At 40.4% G+C, this 20,198-nt stretch overlaps 2 protein-coding genes across 2 annotated transcripts in view; one reads left to right on the plus strand and one right to left on the minus strand.

Annotated features, from left to right (window-relative positions):
- Window positions 1-12,162, minus strand: part of pknox2 (pbx/knotted 1 homeobox 2) — a 130,394-nt gene extending 118,232 nt beyond the window's left edge. Inside the window, exon 1 of the mRNA XM_072446889.1 lies at window positions 11,961-12,162. The gene's annotated coding sequence lies outside the window, so the exon portion shown is untranslated. The remainder of the gene's footprint in view (window positions 1-11,960) is intronic.
- A 994-nt stretch (window positions 12,163-13,156) lies between these two features.
- tmem218 (transmembrane protein 218) lies at window positions 13,157-19,431 on the plus strand. The gene is made up of 3 exons (XM_072445589.1): window positions 13,157-13,499; window positions 14,398-14,500; window positions 19,250-19,431. The coding sequence occupies exons 1-3, from the start codon at window positions 13,390-13,392 to the stop codon at window positions 19,382-19,384; spliced, it is 348 nt and encodes a 115-aa protein (XP_072301690.1). The 5' UTR covers window positions 13,157-13,389; the 3' UTR covers window positions 19,385-19,431.
- Window positions 19,432-20,198: the final 767 nt, after the last annotated feature.

Raw genomic sequence — 20,198 nt, forward strand, 5'->3', positions numbered from 1 at the left:
GTTAATCTTTGACAAATACAAGATTTATTGTGGTCAGGTTTCCAGAGGAATTAGGATGACCAAGCAAAATCTTACAAGAAAAACAATGATTAAGTGTTTGATGAAGTTAATCAAACTTCTGAAAGGCAAAAACATAATGTAGTAGGCATATAGACTTCTAGATGTGATGAACTATGACAGCCCCGCTTCACACTCCCCAAACCTCTGAAAGATTTGGTTAGAAATAGGATTTTTTAAGCTTTGCGATTGTGATTAGGGGTTTGGTAAAAGTAGGATTTGGGGCACATTTTAAACATGTTCGTTAACATTTGTGACTGAAATATAAGACAACAAGAATGACTCATCTTTTAGCCCTAAATCCATTCCATATAAAATGGTTCCAGTTCTCATGGCCAATGCCCGATCTCGCCCACTCTCAGAAGCTAAGCTGGACAGGGCCCGGTTAATACTTGAAGTGAGACCGCTGGAACATGTGCCCTTAGGCAAGACACTTCACCCACGACCTTTGTGAAAGCACTGTTTGTCGGTGCAGTGAAGTTTTGGTTGGAAAACATGATAATTGTGTCTTTCAACAAGTCCTTTTTTAATTACCTGTTAATGAGCTGTACTTTTTACATGGACTATTACTTTCTAGGAGTCCATTACAATCTGGCAGGGGGACTGATGATGAAAACTAACTTTTTGACTAATTTGTGGACATCTGCGTTGTTAAGAGGTTTATTCATGTTCACTGTCCCACTGAACACTAACTAAATAAATAAATACTAGTATTGTCACAGAACTAGAATATCAAACTGGATTTTGATACTGAGGAAAATATTTGAAACTGATTTTGATTCCACAATGATAATATGAAAAAACACAATATAGAATATAACGATCAATGCATTATCACAATACTTTAAAATATATATATATATATATATATATATATAACCATGCAGTCTTTTACTCATCCTAATACAGCTCAAGATCATTCTAAAACTATTCAGAAAAGGTCACAATTTGTCCTGTTTTTATGATTCTTCTCAGTATTAATACTAACATCTGCTTATCGATTCTTTTGACAACTCTACAAGACAACAAACTACAAGTCACCTGAACGCACCACAGACATCCCTCCACATGTATGTACTTGTGGAGTACAGCTGCTGCTCACATTTGGCCTCGCTGCATCTGAAGTCGTGCGTCAGTTATGATAATTGCGACGGCGCTCTTCGGTCGCTGCACAGATCTGACGTGCTTACATTCTGACATGAAAGGCAACACAACACCGGGTCTCGTCAGCAAATCAGGAGAGGACACTTGCAGGAAAAAAATACGAAACAAAAAAAAAGAGCAGGAGTTTGGTGCTCACAAATCAGCCGCGTGTACCGGAGTCATTAAATATTACCACTTCTAAAATCAGAGGAGCTGCGCGTGTGGTTGGGCCGCGGCGCTGTACAAACACACTTAACACGGCGCCACTTTCTTTTGACAAATTACACGTCTGCTGTGACCAATCAGAGCGGACAGGAGTTTTGGATGGAAATGTGGTGGAAAATCAAACTTTTGTGTGACAGATGCGAAGGGGGAAAGAGTTTAATTCACTAAAACAAAAGTGGAATGTAAGGAAAAGTAGAGTAGTAGAGTAGTAGAAGTAGAAGTACTAATAAATGTTGTATTAAGTCAAATCAGTTTTGGCCCGGTACAGATATACAGTAAAAGCAGCTCTCAAAACTAAGATATCCTAAGTTATAGAACGTTTTATTCTCCGTGAAGCAGGAAGTTGTCAGCAAACGTGACATAACTCTGCTCTTGTTACGGTGAATAATTACGATACTCAAAAGTAATTACGTATGTAAGGAATAACTTTGGACAACTGCAAACACTTTCCAATGAACTAGTTCTGTTTGTTCACGTTTTTAAGACAGTAATGATCTGGTAAAGCACCTTTAAGAGTTTTATGAGCGAGAATGAGTGTGGTAGAAGGGCAGCGCTTCAGTTGTAGTAGTCGTAGTAGTCATAGTAGTAGTAGTAGTAGTAGTAGTAGTTGTACCAGTAGTCGTAGTAGTCGTCGTAGTAGTCGTAGTAGTCATAGTTGTAGTAGTTGCACTAGTAGTCGTAGCAGTCGTAGTAGTAGTCGTAGCAGTCGTAGTAGTAGTCGTAGCAGTCGTAATAGTAGTAGTCGAAGTAGTTGTAGTAGTAGTAGTTCTACTAGTAGTCGTAGCAGTCGTAGTAGTAGTCGTAATAGTTGCACTAGTAGTCGTAGTAGTCGTAGTAGTCGTAGTAGTCATAGTTGTAGTAGTTGCACTAGTAGTCGTAGTAGTAGTTGTAGTAGTAGTAGTAGTCGTAGTAGTAGTAGTAGTCGTAGTAGTCATAGTAGTTGCACTAGTAGTCGTAGTAGTCGTAGTAGTCATAGTAGTTGCACTAGTAGTCGTAGTAGTCGTAGTAGTTGCACTAGTAGTCGTAGTAGTCGTAGTAGTCGTAGCAGTACTAGTAGTCATAGTTGTAGTAGTTGCACTAGTAGTCGTAGTAGTCGTAGTAGTAGTTGTAGTAGTCGTAGTAGTCGTAGTAGTACTAGTAGTCATAGTTGTAGTAGTTGCACTAGTAGTCGTAGTAGTCGTAGTAGTAGTTGTAGTAGTCGTAGTAGTCATAGTAGTCATAGTTGTAGTAGTTGCACTAGTAGTCGTAATAGTCGTAGTAGTTGCACTAGTAGTCGTAGTAGTCGTAGTAGTTGCACTAGTAGTCGTAGTAGTCGTAGTAGTCGTAGTAGTCGTAGCAGTCGTAGCAGTCGTAGCAGTCGTAGTAGTCGTAGCAGTCGTAGCAGTCGTAGTAGTACTAGTAGTAAATCATGCATCACAATGTTTCCCTCATATTGATCCTCATTGATTGAATTTTAGACTCAATTTCATTTTTGAGCCATTAAAATGATGTAAAAATGTCAGATACAAGAAACAGAAACTAAACAAACTTTTCACAATTACAATTCATCACAAAAAAATGCCACATTTCTCCGTCCACAGTCTGAACTCTGCTCCAAACTACCTCCGTTCACCGACAAAGGATTGGCTTTGGTCGACCTCTCGACACAAAACGACCCCGGCTGACTGACGAGTAATTCAAATTGACTGAATCTCGATCTCGATTAAAAACCGCTTCATTGCACCGCGCTAAGAAGCACGCATGTCCGCACCCACCCGGAAAACCCCTGGCACCCATTACTCAGCCCGAGACCCCCTGTGACAGTTCATGTCCGCAATCTCCCCACTTCCAACAGGAAAGCTTCAAAATAATAACTCTACACGGAGCCATGGAAAAATGACCGTCGGACTGAAAAAGTGCAGGTTAATGCAAGTCTCTCAGCAAAGTCATAATGTTCTAAATGTAATGAAGTGAGGAGAGGAGAGAGGCAAGGGCAATGAGCACGAGCAGGACGAGCAATCACGGCGCGGGATGGTCGGGCCGGCGCCGACAGCTGATGCCTGGAATAATCAAGTTGAAATCGAGTAGAAATTAGGTCCAGGCAAATATGTTTATCACACTGTACGTCGTGTCATTGATGGGCTGGGATTGAGAGGGTGGGCGGACTCCCGGGAGACGCTCTTATGCTCGGTAATCGGAATATGCATAGAAAATGGGCTGAAAAACAAAAGCTAATTACATTGGGCGGGGGGGGGAGGGAAGAAAGAAAGTCTACTCCTTCTTCTAAGACACTCAAAAGTCCGTCAAGTGGCTTTGGAAGTCAGACGAGTTGAAGGGCGTAGTGGGCTGTGAAGTGCGAGGGAAGTTGGTAATGTATTCTCCCCAGCACAGAATGGAAATATAAACATCGAACGAGTAACAGATGTGCTGACATTTGTCGCAACAAATAATTAAGCGTGTAATGGGGAATAATACGGAGAGCGGAGAAATGAATTAATATGTGGCAATGGGTTCACCAGTTTTAGCATATTGACTAGCGCTGCAAGGCTAGCTGTTACAACACGGTAGGCGATTAGCATGACATGTAACTTACACACATGACTTAAACATTTATCAATATGTTTTAGAGAAGACATATGTTCTATGGAAGCAGGGTTTTCACTCGTATTTTGCTATCACACTAAAGCGTTTGCTCATTTATGATAGCAACTGCCGACCTTATAGTAATAGTTCAACAACCTGGAAAAAGTGTTGGATGAAAAGTACTGGTTATTATTTAAGATATTCATTTATTGTCCACACATGGGGAAATTTCATTGTTGCAACGCAGGTAGATACAGAGAAAAAGGACAGATAACTTATAGGAAGTTTAAAAAACACTCTTAATAGAAGAACTCTTATAAACAAAACGCTTATAAACAAAAACTCCTATAGACAGAACCTTTCATTTCCTAATAAGGAATGGAGGGGAAAAATAAAGATAAAATAAAATAAAATAAAAACAGCTAGCATAATACAAGATAATGGTAAAATAAACACTCTATTTTCATCAGTTATATGCACATTTAAGTTCTTATTCATTTTGTAATTATTGTCATTTCTTTCTTGAGTTTGGATGTATCGTAGCATTCATCCAATATCATATTTACACTCAAATGTGTTCTGGGAATGGGACACAATGAGCTTTTTACTTCTTGTTTCTTGTCTTTTCTGTTAAACTCATGTTCGACATTGTTTTTTAAAGCTGCTCAAACACAAATAAAAAAAAGTACAATGGAAAAGGTGGTATTGAATGCACCATATCTGAGTTGTTGCTGAGTTGCAACCATGACAACATCGTCTTAGCCTCCAAAACTGTATTGCAAAATAAGTATTCTTATAATCCCACACGGGGCTTTTCTCTCACCATGGGCGTTTACCTCGTGGTCTTCAGAACCCAAAATAAACCTTGATAGAACACAACAGAAGGCTAAAAGAGTATAGCACGTCTTCAGTATTTTAAGTGAGTGCGTCATGTGAAATCCAGTGAAAGATGTGGAGAAAACCCCCTGCTGTCATAAAATCATGGCACTTTTACAGAGGAGAGCGCGACTGCATAGGAGAAGTCATTTACGGCTAATAAGCGTGATCACTAAAATGCATTAGGCCAGATTATTCTGCCCTTGTCGGCGTACTTCGATTTTTCCTTTTTTTTCTTTTTAAAGTCTGTTGATAAGCGCCTGTTTAACAAGTATTTCACCAGGCTGCTGTCAAGAGCACTCCGAGATTAACGGCAAGGTGTATGCGGCCATGGATTGCGGAGTGAAAAGCGCTTTTGTAGGAGGCTAATGCTGAAATAAAAGGAGCGGCTACAGACGGAGATGTTGTCCTTCCGATCAATGGTGTCCTGGAGTGCGGTGGGCTCAGACATTCAGATGAGATGAGTGGCAGAAAGAGCAGAAACACACTTGAGTCATATCAGCGCCAAGACGAGTGGGAAAATAAACGCAGGCGGCGGTAAATAGGCTTTTGGAGGACGTAACTCTGGAGGTTGTTGTGTGTCTGTTCAAAGTGCGGCCGGATTCTATGGACAGCTCTGTCGATAATCAAAGCGGGAGGTTTGAAAAGGCCATCCGCAGCCAAATACTGCGGGCGCTTTTATCTCGTGACAGCGTGCACGTCTTAGGCAGAAGACATTAATCGTGGCGACAAAGGGTAGAATAAACTGGCATGTACTGTATATTCCCCTGAAATGGGAGCGTATCAATATTAATGTGTCTTTGAGGTTATTTCTCAGAAGAAATAGCAGATTTTGCGTCATCATTATAGTTATCAAGCACAGGGTTTGTTAAAATGCATAAAAAAGGTAGAAACTATTGCTCATTGTTGGTTGTAAAGTAATGTGCCATGGCAGGGAGGTGAGTTCATCGCTCAGTATCAATTATTGTGCAATATTTCACGTTGTGTGGTATAGAAGGAAGATTTGTAGACGTTTTTGACGACAGTACTGACAAATAAAACAACTACTTACCTTTAATCTCATAACAATTGCTTGAAAACAGTCATCTAATCAGTTAAGTAACAATTATTTTCATCAGACAGGAGCATTTGCATCCCAGTCTTATGAAATGAGTTGCTACTTATTTAGGAAAATTGAAGTCAGAATGAACCAAAGAAAAGGATCAACCCTGATGTTTGGAAAATATAGCGTACAGCAACAAAAGGAAGCCACTATAATCAAACAGGAAGTAGATTTAAGCCTCTGCTGGGAAATCCCTACAGGAGCGGAGTCACCACATCAATGAACAAAGAAATCACATACTGTTTATGCTGCATTGTCTTGAAGAGAAAGTCAGAAACTTCTCGGGGTGTAATTACGGTGAAAGAAGCAGGTTAATGCAGCAACAGTATCTGGTGACAAAGCGTTCCTGGCAGTTACATTTTATGTTTGTCTTGTACTGGGTAATAAAAGTTAGTGCGACGCAGAGAGGGGGGGAACAACAGCTTTCCTGCTGCTAACATCTCTGCAGCAGTGCTAAAAACACAGCTGCCACTGTACCGACTAGAAAGAAACATGCAGATTTCAGTTACACCAGAAAGAAATCAAATCATCTTTCAGGAACATTTACAGAGTCTTCATAAGGAGGTGCCGTGCCTGCAGGGTTTATCGCAATCAAATCAGAGATCGCAGTTAGAAAACGGCGAAAGGCTGCGATTAATACCAAATATCTTATCGTAATCGAGCATTGATATCAGAAAAAAATAGTTTATAATTCTTGTATTAGCTTAGCAGTTCAAATGTCGGTCTTCTCTCAGCTGTAAACTGTTAAAAATGAGCATTGTGAATGGAATCTTAAGTAAATTCCAAATCTATTCGCGATATGCGGTCTGTGTCGGGAAAAAAAAAATTACATTATTCCTCCAAATTTGTTCAACCCTAGGACATTAACAGTAACATATTTTAAGTGGCTTCCCCTCGCCGCGCCGTCTACCGTCTGCATTTATTCATTTTTGAGCAGGAAGCACAAATATGCATCCACGCAGCGCTGGGTGGGATTTTCTCTCGCTATGATCTGCCGTTGAATTCAAATCAAATATTTTCAGCCCGCGCCATGCTCAGCTGTTACCGGCGCTCGCAAATATAATAAATTCAGGATTTACTGCCAGGCTTCCCATTTCTCTGCGTGAAGCTCCACTCATTTATTAGGATTATCTGCATTCCGCCAGAGATAAGAGGCGCATGCACAAAGAGGTCTGCCGTCTTGTTAAAAGGCCTTTAAATGCAGAATACATAATAGACTGTTGCTAATTTGATTTCTGCGCTTGATCCTTGAATAATCACCATTGATGTCTAAAAATAAGACGTTTTAATTGTTTTTTGTTGCTGGTATAATGACATCAAACGCAACAGGACTGTGCATAATGAAGATCTATGTAGGGCAGGAGCAGCTTTGCCTGTGTGTTTTTAAAGTTAGCGCCGGCCTTGTCTTTTTCAATGCCACAACTTCGACTTTAGTTTATGGAATGCGTCCCTGCTGACTTTTCAATTCCCCGTCTAAAAAGAGGGGAATGCAATCAGATGCTAAAATCATTGCCTAATGACTCCGGGCTTTGTACGTGGCGCTGCGTGCTGTTCCTTCGGTTTTTATAGACCTCGCTTTGAGTGCGCGACGTACGCCATTGACTGGAGGAGTGGGACGCTGCTCAAAAAAAAGAAAGAAGTTTGAAGTAGAAACCAAAAGATTGATTTGGAATGTTCCAAGATAGATCAATTAGAGAATGAAAAAGTAAGGATTTTCTGATACAGTGTGTGTGAAGGTATTTTGGGCGTATTGGGGAATGGATGTAATCAAAGGTTTTGATGGAGGATGACGTAAAGCTGTAAAGTGTTGGGTTTTGTTTTTTTAAATAGCACTCCTGGATGTCATTTTGTTAAATCGTTAATCAAACAGAAAAGGCACCGCTAAAGGCAACGGAAACTTTTTAAAACTGACTAGCAAACAGTTTGTGTAAGTAATAAAAGACCGTGTTGTGTAAGTTCAAGTTAGTCGAGTGTATTTGAAAAGTAAAAGGGACATATTGTGTTTTTTCTCCAGATATTCAGGAACAATACCATACAGTGGATGTAATACGGCTTAGTAATGGAAATATGACGGCGCTGAGGGGAACTTCAACATTTTATTTCTATATATGATTTGTACACAACATTTTGAGACTTCATCTTTCAAATAATCGCAAACTAATGTACTGGGATGTGCATGGGCGGGAATAGGGGGTAGGTGAAAACGAATGCAGGACTAAGTAGTAATCAAAATACAATTCTGAAGGTAATGATGTGGGAATACCAGAAAGAAAAGTTAATTTTGCGTAATAAGTCTCCTTTAAATTGAGTAAAGGATGGTAGTAAAAAACGTGGAATCTCTATTGAAAATGTAGTACGTCATCTGATGTGGTTACTACGTTGTTTTGGACTCATCTAAGCTTTGTAATTTTATTTTTCAATATTAAAAAAGACCAAGAACAAGACCAGAGAGCAGAGAACAGACAAAAGAGGAGTAAAGAACATCCACAAAATCACATCAAACCCAAAATAGAAGCCAAAGTCTGCTAAAATTGTCCATTTCAAATTGAGTTGTATCCTCTGTCTCTCCCCATTACGATGTCAGTCCAGTCCTTGTTTGTAGGTGCGGCTTGTGGCACCCATTTTTTTGCGATGTGCCTTTTCCCTGCTGCCAATAAGCTCATAATTGTAACAGTAACTTTTTCAGGAGCTCATCCTGACAGTTTTATCCATGTTTCGGGGCTTGTAACGGGCACTTACAGGTTTGTAGTTGGACTTTGGGGAGTATTGAACAGAAAAGTAGTGGGATCGCAACCAATCCCTATTAAAAAAAAATGCTCCCAACAGAAAAACAACATAAATTTGGACCCTCAATCAGAGCAGATGAGAACCAGTAGTGTGATCATACAGCGGGAAGAATTGTGATTAAACCTCACGTTCCTCCCGGAAAACAAAGCTCCATGATGTTGACACTATAGAGGATCATTAAATTTGCCTGCTGCCTCTTCTCCGAGCATAAATCAAGCCAATCCATCTCTGGCCCGACCTGGCTCCCCGGTGGCTTACTTAGAGCCGTGCCAACGCAGCACTGGCGGTGGAATGAGCGCGGGTAAGCATGCGCGGGGTGTCCTTAAGCCGCGCTCTCTGCCGGTATAAACAGCCACGTTGCCTTCTCTGGAGAGCAATAGGGATCAAACCGGCTTAGTGGGCATGACCCGCCACGGACCCGGGCGAGGGCCCCAAACATGCGGCAAGCGCAGCACCAGTGTCTTAAGGATCGCTGCACTATTCAACGCAAAAAGGAGCCCCGGCAGCCTGCTACATCACACTGCTCACGGCCCCGGAACAGGACCTAGATGCACTCCGCTGAGGATAACCCGCCAGACTAAACCCTCATGAATAATTCTACACGTTCTGACTTTTTTTTTCTTCCCAGACCTGATTTGGAAAAAAAAATAAAAAAAGTGATGCTTTCATAAACAATTAGAGATCTCACAATGTGCCTGTGAAGAGGAAGCGAGCAAACAAACAGCAGGTTTCTTTTTTCCGACTCAAACTTCTCTTGGTTAAGAAGATATAATGGAGTCTTGGGCGTCACACAGGGTTCGAATTAGAAGGAAGAGCACAGGAAATGACAATACATTTGTTCGTCGCTTTAATTTCCTCAATTGCTTTATGGCCAACCACAAAAGCTCAAATTGGTTTGTAACATATGTTCTCCGCGCTCTGTTTACTTCCTTCATTTAGAGTGACTGAATGACTTTATCAGGGATTATCTCCCTCCCAAAAAGCTGCAGGAACGCACAGCATCGGAGCTCATCATCTCATTTAACCCATATAGATGCAATAGCGATATGCAAATAGTGCTCAAGACTTTTCACAGTCACAAACATGCCTCCTGGCTGCATGTCCAACGACACAAATCATCAATTAAGATCTCAGCAGGGTTTGGGGGGATAAACTAAATTAGCATTATCTTTATCTGACAATACGTAGAGCCGCACGGGGCGCAGCAAAACAAAGAAGAAACGTTTTTAAGGGTGATTGGTGTCGATGCCGGTCTTGATTTATGAGTCTTCTTTTCCCCCCCTTCTTTTTTATGTTTGGTTTATTCCCGGTTGAATAGTCCACAGAAAGTACACATGGATTCTGAGCGGTGTCAAAGGTAACCGAGGTCTTTTTATGGTCTTTTCAGCTGCGGCTCGGAAGCAACAGCGTTTCAAAGCGTTTTCACTTTCAGAGGGGGTGCAACTTTTAGCTCCGTGTGGGATTGGCCGTTCAGTACTTACTCTGCACCTGCCGAGAGTCTGCGGCGGTGGCGGTGGCAGGGCGGGGGGGAGAGAGGGAGAGGGAGACGAGCTAAAGTGGTCCAAATAGCCATTGTGATTTCTCAGGGAAGCAGATGATTAGTAAACAAATGGTTCAGGCATATTTAATTAGGCTAATGTGGTGCCATTACCGAAGCTTTAAAAGGCAGGGTCGACTTTGCTCACTTTGTGGAATGCATTAGTGTAGAAACAAAAGAAATATAGAAGTTGATTTGCCTGCAAACTTTCTAGCACGTTTGGAGCTACTTCCTATGTTTTTCATTTGTTTTTTGTAAGTTTGTACAGCCTGAGTGCACAAAGAATACTAGAAAGATACTATGCACGTGTCGAGTCGTTTTTAAGCTGTATTAAACTCCGCTCGACAAAGCTTCAGTGTCGCCATTGAATGGTTTTCGTGCCGGTCAAGCAGCGAGTGAAGCGGTCGTTAAAGCGGAATAAACTGGTCATCTTTGAAAAGAGAAATAAAAACATTAAAACGGCGGTGTGTGGTGAGTGGTGCACAAAGAGGAGCAGTGTGAGGAGGCTCTGGGAGAGGTTTTTTCTTTTTTTTTCTGGGCAGGGACTGATGCACTGGGTAAACATTACAGCTGGCACAAGTGAAGGTCATTTTTACAGCAAAAAGGAAACGTGCAATCAACGGGGAAACACCATGCACTTTACATATACTCTAGTGACAATGGAGTTGATGTTTATGCCTTCTATAGTGACCAATGATGAAGTCTGCAGTCATTATAAAAGAGCAAACACAATGCATTTGAAATATATAGTTGTTTTTATACATTTTAAGCTCAATGGGCACGACTTAGCCCATACGATTGTGCTCAAGTTAGTCAAAAATATACTAAAACATACTAGTGAATGCAACTACAAACTGCACCACACTTTCTGCACTCTTGTTTATTAGACTTTAAAGCGTTCCAAGCCGTTTTGCAAATACAACGCACACATATTGACTTTCCAAAGCCCCGACACAAGTTCAAGCATTGCCAAAAAAATCTAAAAGTAAGCAGACGTCCTAATAAACACGTCAACATCACTGCGACACGCACCCACGCCTTTGGACGCACGGATTCAAACAGAATCGCGACGCGGTTATTATCATTTAACGAATGAAAAACGCGCTCTTCTTCTTCCTCCTCTTCTTCTTCTTCTTCTTCTTCTTCTTCTTCTTCTTCTTCTCTCAGACTCCAATCGCTTCTACTGCCTCAAATACGGCGCTTGCAACACACACGATCGCGCTCCACAATCACTGCCACATCACTACAAACGTCACTAAACACATTTTATTACGAATCCCAAAAGCTGCACAAAGCAAAAAAAAAATTATTAAAAAGGGGCATCAAATATCCGCAAGTCAGTCCCGCACCAAAATGCATCTCGTCTGGATCGCCTCTCTCGTTTGTCTCCCCCCCACCACCACCACCACCACACACACCATCCCATCCCGTGCGCGTCCCCCTCCTCCCCTCCTCCCTCTGCCTCCCTCTCTCCCTCCCTCGCCCCGTGCCTTTCCCTCCCTCTCTCTCTCTCTCTCTCTCACTCTCACTCTGGCCTGGCTGGCTGTCTTTGCCTGGTATGAATAATGTCCTGCCTTTTGCAATGAAGGGGGGGGGGAAAGGGGTAAAAAGACGCTCAAGTGGAGGAGCCCTGTTCCCATGCACTGACATTGAAAATGAATGACAGCTTACCTGCATGCCAATCTTCATCAGACTGACACTGGGCTGACAGCACAGCCTATACTCCTCCACACAGCCGGTGACGTCAGCCGACACAGGCCCCTCCCACCGCCATCTCCGGCGCTCGCGCTCCTTCCGTCCGCCGGGCCGCTGATGCCTTCCAGTGTCCGTGGGAAATATGACAATCACGGGCGAGGAGCTGCGCGCAGAATAAAAAAGAGGCGAAGGGAGTACGGGGTGTTTGAGTCGGTGGCACTGCCTCCCACGTCCGCTGTGCTGTGGTGGTGCGCTGAGCTGGAGAGAGAATTAAAAAGGCACTTGATTTCTTCTGTCGAGTGTTTCCTGGAAAAGAGAAAGACGTTCATTCGTTTTGAGTTTTGAGTCAATGTGTCCTTCGCACCGCATCAGCATATTCGTTTGTTTTCATCCTTTGTCGCCGAATCGTAGTGCAAAATATAAAGTGAACTAGAATGGAAAAGCCACGCAGATATATGTCGCGGTAAACATGTTTCTACTGGTTAAAATATGCGACTATATTATTAGTTTGGTTCCGACAGCTTAGAGAAAACCTGTGGAAGTACTGTCTGTAACACTAGATGAAGTGAAGAGCAGTCAAATGTTCGTGTCTTGGCAGTTTATGGGTGCATTTGACCCACGTATGATCGATAAAGTACATTAAAAATAGTCATTTAATCTGCCACGCTACTTATCACAGACACAGTTGTAGTTTTTACAGTAAAAGGCATGAGTGTCCAGCCCTCTGTTGGTATAAATTAAGAACTGGGTTACATTGCAGAAAGACATGATTTAAGTATCTTTAAAACTTTTGTAGGTCTACAAATAAATAATTGGTCTTACCACAAACGAGTGAAAATTGCTAGCACGTGAGCTAACGTTAGCTATAAAAAAAAAAAATTAAGCTTGGTGTTAATAAAGAGTGGTCATGTTAGCAAATAATTGGTAAAATATTCAGATAAAATGCATATTAATAAGTCTGAAATATTGTTGTTTTTGTTTTCAATGAAAGTCTAGAATCTTTAAATATTGTTGTGGTTTGTAAGCAAGATTGCGTCACAAAATTCAGACTAAGCGTTAACAAACAATCCACTGAACATAAATGTGTCAATTTAAGTACAACGCGCTCTGATTGGCTGTTGCAAATTGGCACTAACCAATAGCGGCGTTTCTTGCTGTTACTAGGAAGCAGGAGACGCGAGCGCAGAATCCCTACAAGGAATGACAACAAATGCTCGCTTTTTGTCCTTAAAGGCTCATTATTTGATTTAAAACGTTAATTTCACATTTGCAAGTTCAGTCTTTATCTCCGGGATGTTCTGGCGCAACAACAATCCTCATGGGCTTGTAAAATAAATAAAGCATTTGGTTAGCTTCGCATAGAATTCAGATTAGCATCAGTGTTAGCATTGAAGCTGCGATCAGGATGGCAGGTAATGTTTTGGCCGTGGGGACAGGAGTCTTGGTCATCTCAGTGATCTGGATCGCAGCGCTTGTGACGGGAATAATGCTGCTGAGAGCATCGGGGGCTGCCAGGTGACTGTCCACAATAGTATCCCCTCATGAACACGGTTGTGAATTGATGAATGAAAGGTTTAACTTCTTGCATTTGAAAATAACATGATAATATAGTCTAAACATTCTTGCTTGATTTGCTTGCCATGCATATTAGAGTACAATGATTGAATTTATAGACCCTTTGAAATGCTATGTATGTCATTAGGATGTCGAAATGTCAGAATTTAGGCAAAATGAAGTGGACAATAACACATTTTCAATAATTAACTGAAATCAGATATGAATGCAAATTATTTTAAGTATTTTCAACAAAAATAAGCAACTATTCAGGGTAGAAATACTGCATAATCTTTTTTACTTATCTTAAAAATAATGGAGGGGGGGAAAAAGTATGTTTTTGAGATTTAAGTATGTTGAATGAAAAGCTATTGTGGCGTCTACTACGTACTTGTTCAGTAAACCCAGGATTTTGCCGTCATCAGCAATATCTCCGTCATAATTTCTTTTCAAACAAACATATTATGCAAAATACAATTAGCAATGTCTTTAAACGAACTCTGATATAACTATATATATATAATATATATATATATATATATATATATATATATATATATATATAATATTACGTATTTGAGTAGTTTTAATTGTGGGTTTCAGCTAAAATCCCTTTGATTTTTCAATGTCTACTAAAATTGCATTATATTCCACTTTTGCCTCCAGTTGGCTCCGTACCAAATTTTAAATGTATTTATTTACAAAGGGTCTATGTGAATGTACTAAATAGCATCTTATCTTAAATCTATTGACTGATACAAATGTGTGGTATAATTTGCTGTTATAGGCATACGTTTTTGCTTTTATCAATGCATGTAACGTTTTTTCAGTTTTTTAATTTGTATTTATTTGTTGCCAGATTGGGAGTTATCCCATTATTTCTGCTGGCTCTCACAATCACCCTGGCACTGGTGTTCTTCCCTCGCAGTCCGGAGACTCCTCCCCCTTTCAAAGAGATCGAGGTGAGCGTGTTTTCACTATTCTGACCAAGAAAATGTAGAATTGCACCTTTCCCATGAGTACTTTATATTGCCTTGCACAGTTCTGGGAAGTTTTCAGCTCTGAATTAAGGCCATTTGGCTTCGACTATCACCAAATATTTATAGTACAATCCCGCTGAGAGGATAATGATGATTCATAACCCAAAGGAACAGCTATGTTTTTTCTAGAACTCAATTTGCTGCACATCAATCTGACGTGAGCCACTAAACTAATAGATGCTGCATACTATTACTGTGTCCTTGGGCAAGACACTCTCCTTGCTTAGCATACATTGATCTTACAATATCTAATTAATAAACAGTTGTTTACAACATGTATTTTTTTTCCGCTGAAGACCATAATAGGATAAAACAAATACATATTTTTAACTGTCTGAATGAATCTGGACACAGTTTGTCATGGCAGAAGCTACAATAGGTGAGCACTTGAAAAATAACGCTATTCCAAATATAACCCTAGGAGCCACCCAAGCCGCTGTCCACCGTGTGCCGCGTCTGTAAACAGCATTTGTGCGTGCAGCCGTTTGGTGCCGTCGGTTTGTGTTCTTCTTTATCTGAGTCCAACAGCAACACAGAACAAACACTCCCCCATGTTGCCTCCGGGTCGTGCCAATAAGCCAGCCAGATCTGCCAAGCAAGCTGCCACGCCATAGAAATAGCAGAGCACACACAGCCCCGTCCTGGCCGGCAACGCTTTGTGCAACGCTTCCACATCAGACAAGCACAATCTGACTTCCGAGATTTCTGCATGAGACAAAATATAGCAAAGCCCGTCTTAGAAATGGATTCTGGCGGTTAAGAAGATGATGCAGTTTGAATGTATGGTCGTCTTTCATCCGCGACAATCAATTATTAGTGACGTTTCATACAAGATTAGATGTTTATCATTATATGTTATGAAAAGCGCTTTATTTGATATGGTTGTGTTGTAAAATTGACCCCAGATATAATCACTTTATGGTTCTCAAAATACTGTATGACTAATGTTTGAGTACGTAGGTTATTACAATTTAAATGTCTTCATGTATTGAGTCATTGTAATCTTTTCAGTTTATTGGAAAAAATAAAATATAATAATAATAATAATAATAATAATAATAATAATAATGGTAACAATAAAAAATAATAATACAAAAATAATAATAGGATTGCAGTCTATGCACGAGTTTCAGAGTTATGACTATCTTGCACCGCTGTCATAGAAATGATCAATTCCAAACTAAAAATTATAACATTTCAAAGCCAAATGTCCTCAAAATATCAAGTATAAACAGTGAAGTTGAACAATGAATAGTTCTCTTTGCTTTATATTCATACACGTATAACACTACAGATTTTTATACTAAACAAGACTTTTATAAGACTCACATTTTCAGCTCAAAATAATAGTATATAATGTATACAAGATAATAATATTCTCATGCGTTTTGATACATAATCAAATAAGTACTAGTTTTAGGATCGATTAGCAACTAACAATAACAACTATTGTTTGGCTTTTACCAGAATGATTATCACGGTTCCCTTTGTATCATTGTGTGGACTCAGTTTGGATGGAGAGGGATCGGGTACGAGCTCACCCACCACCACCACCCACCCCCCAAAAAAACCCCGCACCCACCACCACCACCACCACCACCCACCCCCCAAAACCCCCCGCACCCACCACCACCACCCACCCCGTACCCCTCCTGATTTCAACAACCACCCACGGCACATTAATAAAACATAGCGCCCACTTTGGCTTCCTGCTCGCTGTGTAATTGGCAAATTAAAAAGTGAGATGTGTTAAATTCTTCGGTGAGAGACATGGTGCACACGGGAGGCCCCACCCCTCTCTCTCTCTCTCTCTCTCTCTCTCTCTCACTCTCGCTCTCGCTCTCGCTCTCGCTCTCGCTCTCGCTCTCGCTCTCGCTCTCGCTCTCGCTCTCGCTCTCTCTCGCTCTTTCTTTCTTTCCCCCCTTCTCTCCCCCTCTCTTTCTGTCTTTATCTCTTTTTATTTCTCTCTCTCCCCCCTCTTCCCTCTTTTCTTTTCCTGTCTGTCTCTCTCTCTCTCTCTCTCTCTCTCTCTCTCTCTCTCTCTCTCTCTCTCACTCCTAGTACTTAACTTAATATCTACACATTTAGCTTCAAACTCAATTCATAATGGACAAATGGGTTATAAAGAATGATCCTATTCATATTATTTAAGCAGTTACTAGGCCTGAATCATTCTAAGTCTTAGTTCAGGCATCGTTAAAGTCTTATAATATAATATAATATAATATATAATATAATCAAATCAAAATCAAAAACGACAAATAAAAGAAAATCTTACATTCGGGTTTTGTCCCATTTAGTTTGTGCGTAATTTGCAAGCGTGAACTAAATATCACTCTGGATGAATAAAAATCAAGAGAAACATTCTGAATTCCCTCATTCAAGTAAGGATTAAAAAGGAGGAGCCTTATACGTTGTGCAGTTTTACCGCGAGGCCCTTGTGAATTCCTGTTTTTGCGGCGTACCTGTGACTACCTCCGTGTGGTAAACGGCTAATGAACTCGGGCTGTTGGGCTGGCGTCCTCTCTGACTCCGCCGAGAACAGCAGGATCTGAGAATAAACCGCTCCACAGAATCCAGCCGTTTCTTCTCGGCACAGACTTGAGAAAAACAAACATCTAGAGCAACACCGGCGCAGACTTCCAGGATATATACTCCCAGAACAGGTGCTTGTCCTGTGTAAATCAATAACGACTGGCTGTGTAGCGTGTGTGTGTGTCGTGTGTGTGTCGTGTGTGTGTCGCGTGTGTGTAGTGTGTGTGTGTGTGGAGCGTGTGGAGCCACAGCTTTGGGTCAGGGAGCGCGAGAGAAGACCAGCTGCAGACGCCAGATTCAACCAAAGAATCACATCTTTCGAAATGTTCCTGTTTGTTGTTTAGTCAAAGTCAAAAACAACTCTTTCTTTCTCTCCCTCTCTCTCTCCCTCTCTCTTTTTCTTTCCTTCTTTCTCTCTCTCATCCCCTTTATTTCTTTATCTTCCTCTCGCTCTTCCTCGCTCTCTTTCTCATTCTTTCTATCTCTTTCTGTCTTTCTCCCTCTTTCTCCTTCTTTTTCTTTCCTGGTCTCTCTCTCTCCCATCCCTCTTTATTTCTTTCTCTTCCTTTCTCGCTGTTCCTCTCTTTATCATTCTTTCTCACTCTCTCTCTCTTTTTCTCTGTCTTTCTCTCTCTCTCCCTCGCTCTTCCTCTCTCTCTCTTTCTCGTTCTTTCTGTCCCTCTCTTCCTGTCCAGCTCTCTCACTCATTCCATCTCTTTCTCTCTCTCTCCCTCTCTCTTCCTCTCTCTCTCTTTCTCGTTCTTTCTGTCCCTCTCTTCCTGTCCAGCTCTCTCACTCATTCCATCTCTTTCTCTCTCTCTTCCTTGTCAAAAACAAGACAATCATGGTGAGAAATCAGGTGAAAAAAAGGTGAAAACTGTCTCCTGCTGGTCTCTATGGACATGTCATTGCTTTGCCTGTAATGTTCCACAATATTGCATTAAACATCTCTATCTCTATGGAGACAAGCAGGTAATGTCGGTCAAGTTACAAGACATCCATCATTTTAAGGGAGAAATATCATGCAAACTCAATTTAATAATCTTTTAACCATTCAGTTTCACTTAGATGTGATTATTTGAAAAAATTAGGACATTTAGGGTTAAAAATGTCACATAGCAACTTTTTTTTTAAATAAAATCATGTTCAGTTTATTGCTGTTTTAGACCAATATTGCGTTTTACAATGAGTACAATGTAAAATGGTGATTCACTTAGCCTGTTATCACAAAATATGTAGGAGTAAGTGGTGTCCTTTGAAGGCTTAATAAAGAAACATCATCACTGCCAACACTTTACTGCCATCTTGTGGTACATACCAAGAATACTTCAAACTTGTAGTTCATTTGCTTGCTACGCTGTCGGAAATCAGATACTAATCGATACTAAAACTAACATTAAAACTAAATGCTTGTATCAATACAACGAAAAAATACATAAGCGACAGAATTTGATCTTTTCTGAACAGTTTTAAAATGATCTTGAGCTTTATCAGAACTAGTCCACATGGTCACATAAAGAAAGTCATTTTGTGTTGAAAATTACAGTCTAAAAAATAGTGTTATTCATCATTGTGGTATCAAAATTAGTATTGAGCCTGCCTTAATATCGAAATTGAGTTCGAAACACTAAACTGTACTGGTCCATTAAAGAACCAATGGCAGGTGTCATAAAGAGTGTTTTAAGGTCAAATATTGAGGGAATATGTTTGGTAAATTTAAATTTAAAAAAGAAAAGTACAAAACATTTCATTTCATCCATCCAGGAAGATTTGTTTGGATCGAAGCGTTGTCTCATTACACGCAGACTATTGATGACAAACTACAATAAATAACAAAAAACGTATAGTTAAAATACCTGTTAAAATCCTAACCAATTTAAAATGAAGTGATTTTGCCCTGTTTTGGCCCCAACGTTCAAAGAACTATTGAAAAGTCCATTATTACAAGCTGTAATTTGCACTTACATCGTTTACACTTAAAAATCTTAAGTTTAGAGATCTTTTCACTCCAAATATCACTTAATATGAGAGTGAGGCGTATGAGAGTTTGTGCCCCATGCACCCGGAGAATGTTGTGTGCGTTATGTGTGGTGGGCCCGGTGCACTACTTGGCTCTGCTCTGTGCTCTCTCTGCAGATAGTGGACACTTTGTTCATCGGGCGCTTCGTGCTGTTGGCCGTGGCTGGTGCTGTCTTTCTGTTCGGGCTCTTCACGCTCGTCCCGTTCCACCTCCTGGAGCCCGTCTACGCCAAAGAGCTCAGAACGCACTAGAGAGAGCGGATCTGGGACGCACAGACACAGTGACAGTGACAGGAAACGATTAAGGATAGAAATGAAGGGTTTGTAGTATGTGTATATAGTGAAATGTTGTTGTGTTTTTTTAGTCAAATAAATTATATTTTGTACAAGTAAAACAATAAAATGTTATTTTTTTTTCATCAATCAGTTATTCTCATTCTATCTTTTTAAAGATACCATATTCAGGTAAAGGGAATGGTAATGATGGGAAATGAAACGTAGAAGTGAAAATATGTGTCCACAAACAGAATCCTGTTTTCCAAGTACTTAAAAGTACTTTTTAAGTACTTAAAACAGTAAAAAGGCTGATGACAATAAAAAAAAAAACGATAATGGTATTTTGATCATTAAAATTGTCATCTGGACTTAACAGACTCTACTAAAACACATGCAAATATATATATTTTCTAACAAATACAACAGCTCAATTGTCCGGTGATTTTGCGTTATGTTCTGTTCCATCTATTTGTTTATTTAAAAAAAAAGACAGCAGCATTAGTAACTCAAAATTGAAGGGAAAAAAAAAGCAATCAAATATCAATTTCCTCCCCATATTTCAACATTTATTTGGCTGATAAGATATTCAAAAAGTCTAGCCAATCGTCGCACTGATTTCCTTGTATTTCAACTGCTCTGATGATTCCATATAAAGTCATAATCTTCCACCCACTCTCATATCCCTCCCCTCACCCCGCCTCCCCCCTCACAACGCCCCACCTCTGTTTTGGAAGTGTGAAGCCCGAGGAGACGTGGAGTGGAATTCCAACCAGGACGATGAAAGAGTATC

Source organism: Eucyclogobius newberryi, unplaced genomic scaffold (genome assembly GCF_026437365.1).
Source record: "Eucyclogobius newberryi isolate DKJ021-1_F unplaced genomic scaffold, fEucNew1.0.hap1 SCAF_15, whole genome shotgun sequence".
Taxonomy (NCBI): Eukaryota; Metazoa; Chordata; class Actinopteri; order Gobiiformes; family Gobiidae; genus Eucyclogobius; species Eucyclogobius newberryi.

Coding starts and splice junctions, on each gene's coding strand:
- tmem218 (XM_072445589.1), top strand. CDS start 13,390: ATGGCAGGTAATGTTTTGGCCGTGGGGACAGGAGTCTTGGTCATCTCA. Junction 13,500..14,397: donor AGAGCATCGGGGGCTGCCAG/GTGACTGTCCAC, acceptor ATTTGTTGCCAG/ATTGGGAGTTATCCCATTAT. Junction 14,501..19,249: donor CCCCTTTCAAAGAGATCGAG/GTGAGCGTGTTT, acceptor CTCTCTCTGCAG/ATAGTGGACACTTTGTTCAT.